Source organism: Onthophagus taurus, chromosome 3 (assembly GCF_036711975.1).
Source record: "Onthophagus taurus isolate NC chromosome 3, IU_Otau_3.0, whole genome shotgun sequence".
Taxonomy (NCBI): domain Eukaryota; kingdom Metazoa; phylum Arthropoda; class Insecta; order Coleoptera; family Scarabaeidae; genus Onthophagus; species Onthophagus taurus.
Window position 1 is genome coordinate 5,380,897 of NC_091968.1, and position 15,631 is coordinate 5,396,527.

The following is a 15,631-nucleotide window of genomic DNA, read 5'->3' on the forward strand; positions in this document are numbered from 1 at the left end:
ATATTATATGGACACTTTTTTACAGAGAATTTGATGACGTAGTCAAAAATTTTTTTTCGATAGGCCTCTAGGGGAAAAACAAAAGACGATAGCGGTTTGAGGTTTTCGACATTGGAATTTATTTAAAAAAAAGATCGAGACATGTAAGCTACTTTTTTTTCTAACTCTTTACAGTTTTCGAGATAGCCTATTCGGACATCGAATTTGAACCACCTGTACATAACCCAATATATCAAATCAATTGATTGATTGAAGTGTTAAAGATATTCTTTAGATATCTTGCAGTATTAGCAATAAATTAATATATAAAGTGAAGCATGCAGTTAGTGGTCTTTGTCGCGGCTACGAACAAGACGACGAAATCGTATTACCCCGTTACTCTCGCTATCAAAAGGACCTCAAATTGAGATTCTTTGAAGGGGAAGGTTAAAGCACATTTAGCTTTTTTGGCACATGGGGTTTTATACGAAAATTACTCATCTGTATAAATATATGCCGATAATAACCTCAATTATGATTCGTTTTGGTGTTGCAACTGCTAAAACACATTCAACTAATTACCCCGGATTTATTATTAGTTCTTCATCGGTGAACACTGCGCATTAATAAATAAGAATTTTTTATAAACATTTTCATCCTTCTATTTTATCGTTTATTAGTATTCACGAGGAATTATATTAATAAATAAAATAAAACAAGAATACATTTTTTTTGTAAAAATATATTTTCCCTCAAAATACAAATCCAAAAATAGGTATTTTAGCACCAAGTCATGTTCGTTTATTGAGTATTTCAAAATAATTTTGTTTTAAATTATAAATTTTTTTAATCACAGCTTACAACAACGTCAAAAAATTACTATACAACCCTAAATTTATTAATTTACATTATTTAATTAACAAAAACATGTTTAATTTAATTTATGTCGCAGTTTCTTGAGTCTCTTTTTCGCTATTTTTACTAAAATCTTTTTCAATCTTTTTCCCAAAATTCTCAGCCTCCTCAATCGTATCCGGTAACTTACAATTAAGTGTTTCCGGTAAAAACCCACATAAAACCGCTCCGATTATAGGAACAATCCCGAATATAGCCGGACCAAGCCATGCGGGTCCTCCGCTCGGTTTTGCAACAAACGGAGCTGACATCGAACCGACTCTTGCAAAAACCGATGCTGTTCCACAACCAACATTTCTTACTATCGTAGGAAACAATTCTCCGGCATAAATATAAACTGTCGGAAAACAGACCGAAAGGGCAAACATTCCGACCGCCCCCAAAGTGGTTTTAATCCACGCTGGATCAGTTGGGGTAAAAGCAACTCCGATACACGCAACTCCAGCTAAGAGATTTGAAAAAATTAACGTTTTTTTACGCCCGAATGTTGCTAACAACCAAACGGAAAGTAAAGTCCCCGGAATTTGTACAACCGCGGAAACTGCAACATTTACAAATTTATCCCCACCAATTTCCCCCATAAATTGAGCAACCCCAAAGAAACATAACCCGCAAACGAACCAATTAAAACATATCGCAATCGTTTTGACGCGTAACGATGGCGTTTTTACTAAAGAAAGAATATTTCCACCTTTAGTTTCTTTCAAGTTCTTCTTTTGAACGTAATTTTCAACGTCCGCTTTAATGCTTTCTCTCGGTAAGCGGTTGTGATGGGCCGCTTTTTCTAAAATAGCGACCGCCTTTTCCGTTTCGCCGACCGCTAATAACCATCTCGGAGATTCCGGGAGCACCCAATAATAAGCGAATAAAACAACCGAACTAATCGAGATTACAAATTGATTTAAACGCCAATCTCTTAGAAGATACGCGATCAACGGTAACGATAAATGACCCAAATTAAAAGGAATTTGATATAAAATTCCTACGGTTGTTCTCCATTTTAAACCTAAAATAACAAATTAATTAGTATACGAGTATTACGAGTAGTGTTAAATTGATGTTTTTTACCAACTAATTCCATGATTAAAACGAAACTCGTCATCATAGTCCCTCCTGTTGCTGTTGTGCAGATGAAACGAAGAAGGATGTGGACCCAAAACCATGGAACGATAGCTGCAGCGCAACCGGAAACCGTTTGGATCATTACTGCTGCTACTAATGGGCCGCGACGACCATATCTTAAAGGAAATATATTTAAAGGGAAATCGATAATGAGATAATTTAGATTGCCATCTATCACTTCTTTGTGTACTACAAAGTCGTGTTATAATATATTAAAAAACAAGTTTCGTAAGATACGCTTGAAATGCACGAATTCAAGTTGAAAAACGAGTGGCGAAGCCACGAGTTTTTTAATGAATGAGTGCTTTAAGTCTTATGAAACGTGTTTTTTATGCTATTTTTTGTAATTCGTGTTTTTATACATTTTTTTAACAAAAATAAAGTAAATTTTGGCAATGTAGGGAAATAGGTATGTAGCAGTTGGTAACACCGGAACACTTGAAAATAGAAACTTTGAATTGACAATTAGAAACTGTCAAAACACAAAATATATTCACCTGAAAAAAATGTTTGATGTACACCTCCCAAAATAAGAGAAATTGCTCAGAGTCAATGTCCTCATCATTGTGGACCTTGTATTCGATGCTAAGAACGTGTTTAAACATCCATAGACAAAAATTGTCACATTGACAACTAGAAAAATTAATGACCCAATGTCACCAACTTAAACTGCTTCCATAAAATGTTACTAAAATCTCATTACAGCATCGGATGCTGTAAAGAGTCTCATTACAGCACCCGTTTGAGTACTGTAATAGCTTTCATTACCATCGCGAATTACAAAAAAGATATTTTAAACTTAGAGCGATAATGATAGTTAACTCGATGAACTCTTTTCAACTCGGAATTTGTGTTAATTCAAATAGACCTAGAACTAGAAACATTTCGGTTTAGTCGTCTTAAGAGACGCACGGCTAAACCCGGATCTTTCTAGTTCTAGGTCTAGTATTAGTTCTACATAGTAACAGTCTTAGTTCTAGTGATAGTGCTAGTGTAAAACTAGAACTAACACTATACGTAGAACTAGAATCATTTGGGTTTAGCCGTACGTCTCTAAAGACGGCTAAACCCGAATGATTCTGGTTCTAGGTCTAGTGTTAGTTCTACATAGTAAGAGTGTTAGTGTAAAACTAGAACTAACACTAGACCTAGAATTAGAAACACTCGGGTGTAGCCATTTTGAGAGACGCACGGCTAAACCCGAACGTTTCTAGTAAGAGTGTTAGTTCTAGTTTTACACTAACACTGTTACTATGTAGAACTAACACTAGACCTAGAACTAGAAACTTTCTAGGTCTAGTTCTAGTGTTAGTTCTAGTTTTATTTGTCATTCAGCTCCAGGTTGTTAGGTATTTTTATTGAACTAAAACTAGAACTAACACTAGACCTAGAACTAGAAACACTCGGGTGTAGCCATTTTGAGAGATGCACGGCTAAACCCGAATGGTTTGCAGTTCAAGGTCTAGTGTTAGTTCTAGTGACAGTGCAAGTGTAAAATTAGAACTAACACTAGACCTAGAACTAGAAACATTCGGGTTTAGTCGTCTTTAGAGACGTGTGGCTAAACCCAAATGATTCTAGTTCTTTCTATAGTGTTAGTTCTACATAATAACAGTGCTAGTAAAACTAAAACTAGAACTAACACACAAAAAATCATTTGGGTTTAGCCGCACGTCTTTAAAGACGGCTGTAAATGAAGACCTCGCCCCAAAGCCCGAAAAGGATATTTTAATTATTATACTATAAAATAAATATGTCAAAGAGTTTAGGGAAATGGATTTTGCAGGTGAGTCTATTTTTCCTTCCTTGACGTTCTGAGGTTGACAATTAAATGAGCATCAATTAAACCATTTTTTTAATTATTAAAACATAATCAAAATGCTAGATACGGAAAGTGACCAAATTAACAGTACAGTCAATATCAGACTACTCCCTTTATGGACTACTAGGCCCGACACTTGGTTTAGACAAATTGAAGCCCAATTTGAGCTGTCACGTGTCATAAGTGACAGGACAAAGTACAACCTAGTAGTCACTCATTTACCCACCGAGGTAGTGAATACAATCGTTGATATCATCAACGAATCTCCAGAAAGAGACCAGTATGCAACTTTGAAAAAGAGTATTATTAATTGTCTTTCTTTCACTGAAGAGAAGCGGTTGAATGACCTTCTTTCAAACACGCAAATGGGTGAACAAAAGCCATCGGACTTCTACCGAGAACTACTCTCTAATATCGGCAGTTCTCAGGTGGTAAGCTCTGATTTACTTTTGAAACTCTGGAGGGCAAGACTTCCAAACATCATCTCGGTAGCTCTGTTGTCCTCTGCAAAAGAGGAAGTAATGGATCTATTGAAGATGGCGGATCGTATCTGGGAATCGATTACCTCCACACCTAGCGCGTATTCAAATTACACATATTATTCACACAACACAACAACCTCTCTATCAACTAATTCTTCCACCTCACACAACACACAACCAAATCTGACAGACATGATCGAAGTTTCTGATCATGCTTAAAAATTTTCCACAATTTATTTAGATGCATTTTAATAGCTAGTAAATCCGAAGATCACTTAGAACATCAACGAATCCTTTTCGAAAGACTTAACAGTTATAATATAAATATACAACCCAATAAATATATATTTGGCGTCCCCTCACTAGACTTTTTAAGCCATAACATATCGGCAAAAGGTTAGACCATCACAATGTAGAATAGACGCTATAACTAAATTCCCACAACCAAAAACTTTAAAAGAATTACGCTTTCTAGGAATGTTAAATTTCTATTATCGCTTCATACCGAATATATCCGAAATTCTAATTCCACTGCATGCCCTAGTTAACAAATTGCAACTTCATAAAAATAAAACCATCATTGATTGGACCCCGCAAGAAGAACATTCTTTTATTAAAGCAAAAGAATCCTTAGGAAACGCTACCATTCTAGCCCATCCAACCTTCACAGGTAGGTATTTATTTCCTGTGCACAAACGCATCGGATTCATCAATAGGAGCCGTCCTTTCCCAAATGAATAATGGAATTACATCACCAGTGGCTTTCTTCTCTAAGAAGATGACCAATGGTCAAATGAAATATTCCACGTTCGATAGAGAACTACTAGCTATAATATCTAGCAGTTAAACATTTTCGTCATTTTCTGCAGGGAAATCAATTCAAAATTTTTACAGATCATAAACCTTTAATAAGCGCATTCTTTTCAAAAACTGAAAAAACCCAAGATAAACTCGATACATCAACTATATAGTTGAATTTACCTCCGAGATATCTTATATCAAAGGCAAATTCAACACAGTCCCAGATGCATTACCAAGAGTTGACATCAATACCTTAACTTCTGACTATCCCTCAGAGACAATAATAGGAAACGCATAAAATTGAAATGAAGAATTAAAATTTCTACTTTAAAAACAAAATCTAAATTTAAACAACTCTAACTTAGATCTTTGGTACGCGAATTCTTCTACACGTCCTAGATTATACATACCTATGAAATTCAGAAAAATCATTTTCGACAAATTTCATTGTCTAACTAATTGGTTTCAAAACCACCTTAAATAATATTAAAAAGCGTTTCTTTTGGCCACACTTAACGTAACAAATTGAGTTTTGGTGTAAAACGTGTATACCGTGCCAAAAAGCAAAAATTCATAAATACACAAAATCGCCGCCACAAAAATTCAACTTTCCAACAGGTAGATTTGAACACATTCATATAGATTTAATCGTACCATTCACACCTAATTTAGGTTGTAGGAAACTGACAGAAAAGGTTCATAATTATGTTGTCCAAACTGTGCGCTGTCAGAAAAGGTCTGGGATTATACTGACCAAACTCAAAACTGCCAGAAAAAGTGCATTATTATATTGGCCAAACTGTACAGGGTGTCCAAATTTCGATGGGTTTGCAGGGTATCTCAGTTATTATGAAAGATAGAAAGTTGCGGCTTTCGCGAACCTGAGCTACTTTTTTGTGAAACTTACAATGGCGCAAACCAAATTTTCATAGCCCTCTTTGTTTTTGTTATACAGGGAGTGTTTGAAATTTATGATTTTCAAACACCTCCTGTATCTCGGCTATCCGGAAACTTAGTAAAAAAGTAAAAACGGGTTCTAATAGATTTTTTCATGTGGAATCCAATGGTGCACGTAGAATTTTTCTAGTCACTACGGTTTTTGAGTTATAAACACAACTCAAATACTGAATACTCAACTTCTAAAATACTTAACTCTTTATAACTCAAAAACCGTGACGACTAGAAAAATTCTACGTGCACCATTGGATTCTACGTGAAAAAAGTGTTAGAACCCGTTTTTACGTTTCCGGATAGCCGAGATACAGGAGGTGTCTGAAAATCGTAAATTTTGAAACTCCCTGTATATCAAAAACGACGACGGCTATGAAAATTTGGTTTGCGCCATTGTAAGTTTCACAAAAAAGTAGCTCAGGTTCGCGAAAGCCGCAACTTTCTATCTTTCATAATAACTGAGATACCCTGCAAACCCATCGAAATTTGGACACCCTGTACACTGTCAGAAAATGTCCAGGATTATGCTGATCAAATAAAAACTCTCAGAAAAAGTTCATAATTATACTGACCAACCTTAAAAGTGCCAGAAAAAGTTCATAATTATGTTTTACAAACTGTACACTGTCAGAAAATGTCCAGGATTATGCTGATCAAACTCAAAACTGTCAGAAAAAGTTCATAATTATACTGGCCAAACTCTAAAATGACAGAAAGGGATCATAATCTAATTATCTTTATAGTTATGTTACGCTATTTTTCATGATGATGTTTATATATTTTTGTTCTATTTTTAGTTGTAATTTTCGATTTTAATTTTTCCGGGTTTATCCTGTTTTCAAGCGAGCTATCTGATTAATTTTTGTTTTGCGATAAAAACTGATTTTTTTCTCCTTTGAGACCTATTCTGTTATATATTTAACGTATTTTTGAGGACAAAGTTTACTATCTTTTATAATAAACCCAACACTAGGTCTAGCGTTGCTTCTAGTGACAGTGCGAAATAGCGCTAGGTAACACTAGATGGCGCTATGTCGTTATATATTCTTATTGCGCTAAAACTAAAACTAGACTTAGAACTAGAAACATTTGGGTTTAGCCGTCTTGAGAGACCCACGGCTAAACCCGAATATTTCTAGTTCTAAGCTTACTGTTAGTTCTAGTGAGAGTGCTAAGTAGCGCTACGTAATACTAGATGGCGCTAGGTTGTTGTATATTTTTCTATGTATGTAGAAATCTTTCATAAATAGTTGAATTCAACTTCATTGATTGATTACATAATAAAATTACGACGAAAAAAAAAACTTATTACCTATCAGAAATCATTCCAAAAATGACAGCACCAGCTAAAATCCCCAACATCGTCGCCATTTGAACCACATTATTCAATTGGTATTTATCACAAACTAAATCCCATTGCATCGTGATCGTTTGGGTGAAAATCGACCTAAAAAACCGTAACTAAAAATAATAACAAAGTCGGATTTTGACAAAACATCTTTAATTTAATTAACTTTTTTGTTTGACTATTTTTTACCTGTCAAAAACATGCTCTGGACATTCTTTCGAACACGCATCGGTTATATTTGGGTCACTACACGTAAATTCTGGCGTCGGAGCTTGAAAAACTACGCTCAGTTGGTGCCAGGCTATCGAAAATTTACACGCCATCGTCCACAAAACCACCCACCAGTGCCAACGTCCGAAAATCCCGATGGATTTTTGGATAACATCACCTTCAACCATTTCATTATTTCCTGCAACAGCACAATAAAAAGGAAATTTTTATTTTGCTACGACAATTATGTATTGAAACGAATGATTTAATCATTTATGTAATCGTTAAGAAAAATATGTTTTTTTTTTAAGTGAGGATAAATAATAATAATGTAGAGGTCATTAAGTTAAAGATTTTATTCGTTTTAAGTAAATTTCTTATCAACTTGTTAACTTGTTTTATCCGCTCCATAAAAAAATCCAACAATTAAAAAACCTATAAAAACAATATTATTACCAATAACAAATCGTAAAACAATGAAAAATTAAAAATAACTTTGATTGCTTAAAAAGAAAAATTTATCGGCATACTTGAAATAATAATCGCACAATGCCGAGATTGATTTCTATAGAACATACTTATTATATAGTAATTTAAATCTTCCTACATACACACTTTTTAAATAATAATTATATGGTATTAGATCTCGCGTGATCAATTTGTTCCGAGAGGAGTCGAAAGTGTTGTGGCCCCGAAGAGAAAATGTTTATTAACTTTTAATGAGATAAAAACACTTTGAACTCTTTTAAGAACCCCCCTCTTCAAGACATCTACTTACATCCGTTTGAACTTTGACTTAAAACAACGTTCAATATGTTTTTAAATCGAAATGTAAATAAGTCTTAAATTTGATAACTTAATTATTACAAAAAGTAAGACAAATGAAAACGTAATAACGTAGAAAGTTATAAGTGAAGTATATAAATTGGTCATAAAACGAATTTTTAAAACAGTAATCTACCGTATTTGAAACTTTCTCTTCGCGTTTTGTTTTGTTATGTTTTTTTAAGAGATTAATATGGTTGTGCTGTTTTAATTATTTTGTTATTTGATATTGATCAGGAAATATAACCGTTGATGTTAAAATAACAAACAACGGAATTGTAGGGATCGAAAATATTTAAAAATATTGTGTTATGAGTGAACTGCGTTTTAATGAATTGTAATTTGAGGATTAAAATGTTCATTTTTAAACTTCTTTATGAACCATTATTAAAAATTTATTAAAACATATAATAAATAATATATCAATACGAAAACTAATCGATTTACAACAATATCAAGAGTGATTAATTATGTGTATAGTGATCTACATCTATAGTATATCGATATAGAAACTAACTGGTTTATAATGATATCACGAGGGAGTAAGCCGAGGTCGCTTGCGGCCGAGGCTCTACATCTACACCATATAGATACAACAACTCACCCGTTTTCAACGATATTAAGAGTAATTAAGCCGAGGTCGCTTGCGGCCGAGGCTCTACATCTATACCATATCGATATAAAAATAACTGGTTTATAATAATATCAAGAGGGAGTAAGCCGAGGTCGCTTGCGGCCGAGGCGCTACATTGGTGCTACATCAATAGAAAAACTAATCAGTTTAAAACAATATCAACAGTGATTAAGCTGTTAAGTTATTAAGCCGAGGTCGCTCGCGGCCGAGGCTCTACATTTACACCATATAGATATAACAACTAACCCGTTTTCAACGAAATTAACAGTAATTAAGCCGAGGTCGCTTACGGCCGAGGCTCTACTCTACATCTATACCATATCGATATAAAAACGAACTGGTTTATAATGATATCAAGAGTGAATAAGCCGAGGTCTCTTGCGACCGAGGTACTACATGGATACCATATCAATAGAAAAACTATCTGTTGACAAAAATATCAGCAGTGATTAAGCCGAGGTCGCTTGCGGCCAAGGCTCTACATCTATACCATTTTGATAAAAAACTAACTGGTTTATAATGATATTAAGAGCTAGTAAACCCAGGTCGCTTGCGGCTGAGGCGCTACATTGCTACCATACCAACAGCAAAACTAATCTGTTTACAACAATATCAACAGTGATTAAGCCGAGGTAGCTGGTGGACGAGGCTCTACATCTACGTCATATCGATATAACAACTAACCCGTTTTCAACGATATTAAGAGGAATTAAGCCAAGGTCGCTTGCGGCTGAGGCTCTACATCTACAGTGTGACCCATTTGCAAGCGGAGCACCCTCGTAAAATCTGTATTTATTACAGATTATCTGTATTATCTGTATTTATCAATTAATTTCATCTGTAACAAATGTAAACAGTTTTTGTATTATTGTCGGTGTTTTATTAACTTTTTTGTCATGGTTTACTAGATCAAATCAAATAAATTCATAAAAAATGATATTTTTCAATTATCTGCAACGGTTTTAATTTGTAACCATTTTTGATGAAACTTGGTATATACCTATTTCAAAAAGCGCTTAATGCTGTGTACTCAGATTTATTCTAAAAAATTTCCTAATATGATTTCATCTTCATTTTTAGCACCTATAAAGTGAAATAGTAGGCCTTGGTTTTTCTAAGAAAAACATGACTCTTTGTCCGAAGGTACAATTTTTTATGGTCTACAATTCAAAAAAAAAATTGTCGAAATCGGATAATAAATACAAATTTTACGAGGGTGCTCCGCTTCCAAATGGGTCACACTGTATATTATATCGATATAAAAACTAACTGGTTTATAATGATATCAAGAGGGAGTAAGCCGAGGTCGCTTGCGGCCGAGGCGCACCATTAGTACCATACCAATAGCAAAACTAATCTGTTTACAGCAATATCAACAGTGATTAAGTCGAGGTCGCTTGCGGCCGAGGCTCTACGTCTATACCATATCGATATAAAAACGAACTGGTTTATAATGATATTAAGAGGGAGTAAGCCGAGGTCGCTTGCGGTCAAGGCGTCACATTGGTACCATATCAATAAAAAACCTAATCTGTTTACCACAATATCAACCATGATTAAGCCGAGGTCGCTTGCGGCCGAAGCTCTGCATTTATACCATATCGATACAACAACTAACGTGTTTTCAACGATATTAAGAGTAATTAAGCCGAGGTCGCTTGCGGCCGAGGCTCTACATCTATACTATATCGATATAAAAACTAACTGGTTTATAATGATATCAAGACTATCAAGAGTGAATAAGACGAGGTCCCTTTCCGCCGAGGGTCTACATCTATACCATATCGATTCAAAACTAATCGGTTTATAACGATATCAAGGATGATTAAGATGAGGTTGCTTGCAGCCGAAGCCTTACATATACATCATATCAATACAGAAACTAATCTGTTGACAACAATATCAACAGTGATAAGCCGAGGTCGCTTGCGGCCGAGGCTCTACATCTATGGTATATACCAACGGTGGCCAATCTGCGGCTCTTTGAAGGATTATTTGTGGCTCTCGATAAATGTACCCGAGTACCTTTTTTTTTACTATATTTGATATAATTTCTGTAAAAAAATGTTTTGTAATACTTTTTTTGCATACCGTTTTAATATACATATACATATTTAATTGCGTATATATGCGGCTCGCGAAAAATTTGAAATTGAAAAATGACTCGGACTATCAAAGAGCTTGGCCACCCTTGGTATAGACATAGGCCTGTACACTGTCAGAAAATGTGTGAGATTATACTGACCAAGCACAAAACTGCAAGAAAAAGTTCATAATTATATTGGCTAAACTGTACACAATCAGAAAATGTCCAGGATTATGCTGATCAAATAAAAATTCCCAGAAGAAGTTCATAATTATATTGACCAAACTCTAAACTGACAGGAAAGGTTCATAATTATGTTGTCCAAACTGTACACTGTCAGAAAATGTCTGGGATTATACTGACCAACCTCAAAACTGCCAGAAAAAGTTCATAATTATATTGGCTAAACTGTACAGGTGTCCCAATTTCGTTGTGCGCATAGGCTATCTCCGAAACTAAAAGAGATAGAAACAAAGTAGCTTACATGTCATGATCTCGTCTTTCGAGAAAATGCTAATGCCGAAAACTACGAACAGCTATCGTCTTTTGTTTTCGTCTTAACGGCAAAAGCTGAAAAATTTGCAAAAACGACAATCGCGAATAGCTTATCATCACTTATCATCAAAGATGGAGTATTATATATAAAACATTATATCGGTAATTTTTTACGAAGAATTCAGTGGCCTAGGTATAATTTTTTTCCCATCTTTTATTTTCGAGATTTTAGACGTAACTTTATTTTTTTGAATGGAAACCATAGTTGGCTATAACTTAAAATAATTTGTTATTTTCTTCTGATAACAAATATATTTAGTTTGTGGGCTATATTTCTTACAGTTATTGAATAATTAACAAAAATTCATTTTGTGCTATCTAAAACTAATGTTAGGTATTTAAAAGTTAATGTTGCTATGGTGATAACCATACATACTATGATGGAACATAATGTATAAATTTTGTTTATTCTTTCTAAAACTATTGTATGTATTTAAAACTTAATGTTGTTATGATGATAACCATACCATGATGGAAAACATTGTTTTCAATTATTGCCAAAGTTTGTAGTAGTATTTAAAAATTCACTCACAACTCTGGCATTATGGGGGGTAATAACAGGTTATCTCAGTTATTATGAAAGATAGAAAGTTGGGGCTTTCGCGAACCTGAGCTATTTTTTTGTGAAACTTACAATGGTGCAAACCAAATTTTCATAGCTCTCTTCGTTTTTGATATACAGGGAGTGTTTGGAAAACCCGGAAACGTAGTAAGAAAGTAAAAACGGGTTCTAATAGATTTTTTCACGTGGAATCCAATGGTGCACGTAGAATTTTTCTAAATTAACCGAAAAGGTTCATAATTATGTTGTCCAAACTGTACATTGTCAAAAAATTTCTGGTATTATACTGACCAACCTCAAAACTGACAGAAAACTTTCATAATTATATTGGCTAAACTGTACACTGTCAGAAAATATCCAGGATAATGCTGATCAAATAGAAACTCTCAGAAAAAGTTCATAATTATACCGGCCAAACTCTAAACTGACAGAAAAGGTTCATAATTATGTTGTCCAAACTGTACAGTGTCAAAAAATGTTTGGGATTATACTGATCAACCTCAAAACTGCCAGAAAAAGTTCATAATTATATTGGCCAAACTATATACTGTCTGAAAATGTCCAGACTTATGCTGATCTAACTCAAATCTGCTAGAAAAAGTTCATAATTATACTGGCCAAACTCTAAACTGACAGAAAATGTTCATAATCTTGTCAGCTTTATATATTATATTTATATTTTTATTCTATTTTCGAAATAATAAGTAATTTTCGAGGCACAGTTATTTCTGGGATTGTCCAGAGCAGGACAATCCCAGAAATGCCCAATTTGGTGTGTAAATAAAAATAAATAAATAATTATGTTGGCCAAACTGTACATTGTCAAATAGTTACCAGAATGTTTGTTGTATGAAAATAATAAACAATGTTTTATTCAAAGTATTGCCGGCTATACATTTTTGCCACCTGTTTTGTTGGGGATTCAATTAGACATATATATTTGCTGTCCAGGTTATCAACTTGGTCGATGTTTTCTTGGCTGTTAAAAACAGTGCACAAGTTGAGGTAACCACTGAGAAAGTCATCGAGAAAGGTAAAGAATGATAAATGAGGCACACCTTGGTGGAATGAATGAAAGTTACTCAACCCTGAAAGAAAAGATGTTCGGCGAATTTTTAACTGAGATAAAATATTGGGCGTATGGTTTTAAAGAAAAAAATAGTTTTCTCCTATATGGTTAAGAATTAGTAAATGAAAGTTTTTGAGGTTATAAAGGAACCCTGGCGTTTACTTTATACGAATTTTTTAGTTTATGAGATCAAAATTTTTTTTAATATAAATTTCGCCGATTTGATGATCGTTAAAATGTGGTTAAAGAAAAAAATGTTTTTATCTAAAACTGTTACTAATTAAGTTATTAATATTATTAAGTTATTTATAAAGGAAGGTTTGTCCCAAAATAACAGAAATTTTATTAACACTTCTTCCTGTATGACAATTTATAGATGTATCATAAAGTTTCAGCAATTTCAGCCGCATACTGAAGCTATTGCTGCAATTCAATAGGAATCTCCAAAAGGACATTTACGGTTCATATTGGGTATCGAATTAATCCGGAAATTGTGCATTACGAAATAATAATCCATTTGACTAATCCTCATTGTTAAATGCTACTTAGGTTGTAACAAATTCGCGAATAAATAATTTGAATTAGGGAATCAAGAGGAATAAATGAAAAAAAATTTTAGAATCGGAGATGAAATTTGAGGTAAATTCGTTAATCGGAAGTCGCGAACAATACGTTATGCAATCCTTTATAATCGTGAACAACATTATAAAATAAAATCCAAATCAAATCGCGTGACTAAAAGTGATACATTTCCTGAACATCAAAACGAGAAAAAGTTTCTTTTAATAACCAAAAAAAGTTTTTCGATCGATAAAATTATAAAAATAGAAAGTAATTATTAACGCCGACTTTCAAAAATTCGTCGTATCTTAAACGCATTCTTTAAAAATCGAATTTAACCGAGGAAAGATCGATAAAAAATTCAATGGAAAGGGAGACATTGACTTCTTCCTTTATTATCATTTTAAACAGTTATATAAAGCTGGGCGAGGATCATTAAAATACAAGGCACAACTTAACGCGAACTTCATGAAGTTATAAAATATTCGTTTTTGTCCTTTTAATGAAGGCTGTCCTTTCTGTTTCAAGGAGATAAAAGTAAAAAGCGTTGTAAAGTTTTTAGCTTTAATAAATATAAACAAAAAAATCGGAGAAATGAATTGGTTCAAAACACTTATATAAAAGCGATTGATTTGTAAACACTTATTAGTTTAGGAACAGTCTATAATTGATGGATAAATTGATAGAAAGCGAACAATTCGAGATTAGAAATGTTTGATATTATCTAAATTAAAAATTATTTGATTTATATTTAGATAATGTCCTAAAAGATTAAGATATTAATAAATAAACAATTTAATAAACAAATATTTTTAAGATTTATTAACTTTCAAGTTCGAAGTAGTTCAAAAGATTCAAAAACAAAAAAAAGCTTGGAATTGGAATTATTACAGAAGTTTTAGCCGAGATAAGACTATTTATAAACTCACAATGAATCGCCTTTATCACTTTTTTCTTTTAACAAGAACAAGAAGTAAAGTTAAAAGTTCTTAAGTAGTTTATACTTCGAGTTATGAGATCATTAAAATCAAACAATTCCAAGATATTGAACTTTAACAAAAAAACTTTTCCTACTATATTTTTGCGTTAATTTAAAAACTTAATTCTTAATTAAGCGTTAATTTAGAGCTGGTTATCACCTATTTAAGGTTGAATGAAAGTGTGTCAATATCGGGTTATTAAATATCGCACCAAAAAGTAATAAAGAAAAATTTTTTTTCGTTTTTGATCTTACCTTGCGTTTCAGTCACGGCCATCTGGAAAGAATCAAAGAGAAGCAAGTACTTTTTAAGATAAAATCAATCGCTGGTTAAAACTGTTTTAAAAGATCCCAAGAAATCGGCGCGCTGGGACACAGAGAAACGATGAAGGTCTCTTTTAAAAAAACCCGCGCGAACTCTCTCTCTTTTAAACTCATACGAGAATTGAAACTATTTTTCTTTAACCTAGTACGCGAGGACGAGATTCGTTTTCGGTTCGGAGTCGAACGAACGACTGCCGTACTTGAAAACGTCGAGGTTTTATCGTATCTCGCGGATTAAAACCTTCCACTGCTTCCACTACAAAGAGCAAGAAGTAGAGTGAGAGAGAAATGTTTTGTTAGTGGGGCTTTTTTTTGTATTCACTTTGGTTCACTTTGGTTTTACTGCGGTTCCACTTCTTCAAGAGTTTAAACAGAAACGTGGTTGGTAAAGAACACGCGCAAACAC

The 15,631-nt window shown here is 33.6% G+C and overlaps 1 protein-coding gene across 2 annotated transcripts; it reads right to left on the minus strand.

Annotated features, from left to right (window-relative positions):
* Positions 1-757: 757 nt before the first annotated feature.
* LOC111417781 (organic cation transporter protein-like) lies at positions 758-15,421 on the minus strand. 2 transcript variants are annotated; one of them, XM_023050158.2, is made up of 5 exons: positions 15,157-15,421; positions 7,610-7,829; positions 7,385-7,519; positions 1,963-2,132; positions 758-1,900 (listed from the first exon to the last, which is right to left on the minus strand). In XM_023050158.2, the coding sequence occupies exons 1-5, from the start codon at positions 15,176-15,178 to the stop codon at positions 921-923; spliced, it is 1,527 nt and encodes a 508-aa protein (XP_022905926.1). In that variant the 5' UTR covers positions 15,179-15,421; the 3' UTR covers positions 758-920. The 2 variants fall into 2 exon arrangements, with proteins under 2 accessions (XP_022905926.1, XP_071050917.1); XM_071194816.1 differs by lacking the exon at positions 15,157-15,421 and having other exon boundaries at positions 7,385-7,533; positions 7,610-7,691.
* Positions 15,422-15,631: the final 210 nt, after the last annotated feature.

Coding starts and splice junctions, on each gene's coding strand:
- LOC111417781 (XM_023050158.2), bottom strand. CDS start 15,178: ATGGCCGTGACTGAAACGCAAG. Junction 7,520..7,609: donor CCAGAGCATGTTTTTGACAG/GTAAAAAATAGT, acceptor ACGGTTTTTTAG/GTCGATTTTCACCCAAACGA. Junction 1,901..1,962: donor TTTAATCATGGAATTAGTTG/GTAAAAAACATC, acceptor TTGTTATTTTAG/GTTTAAAATGGAGAACAACC.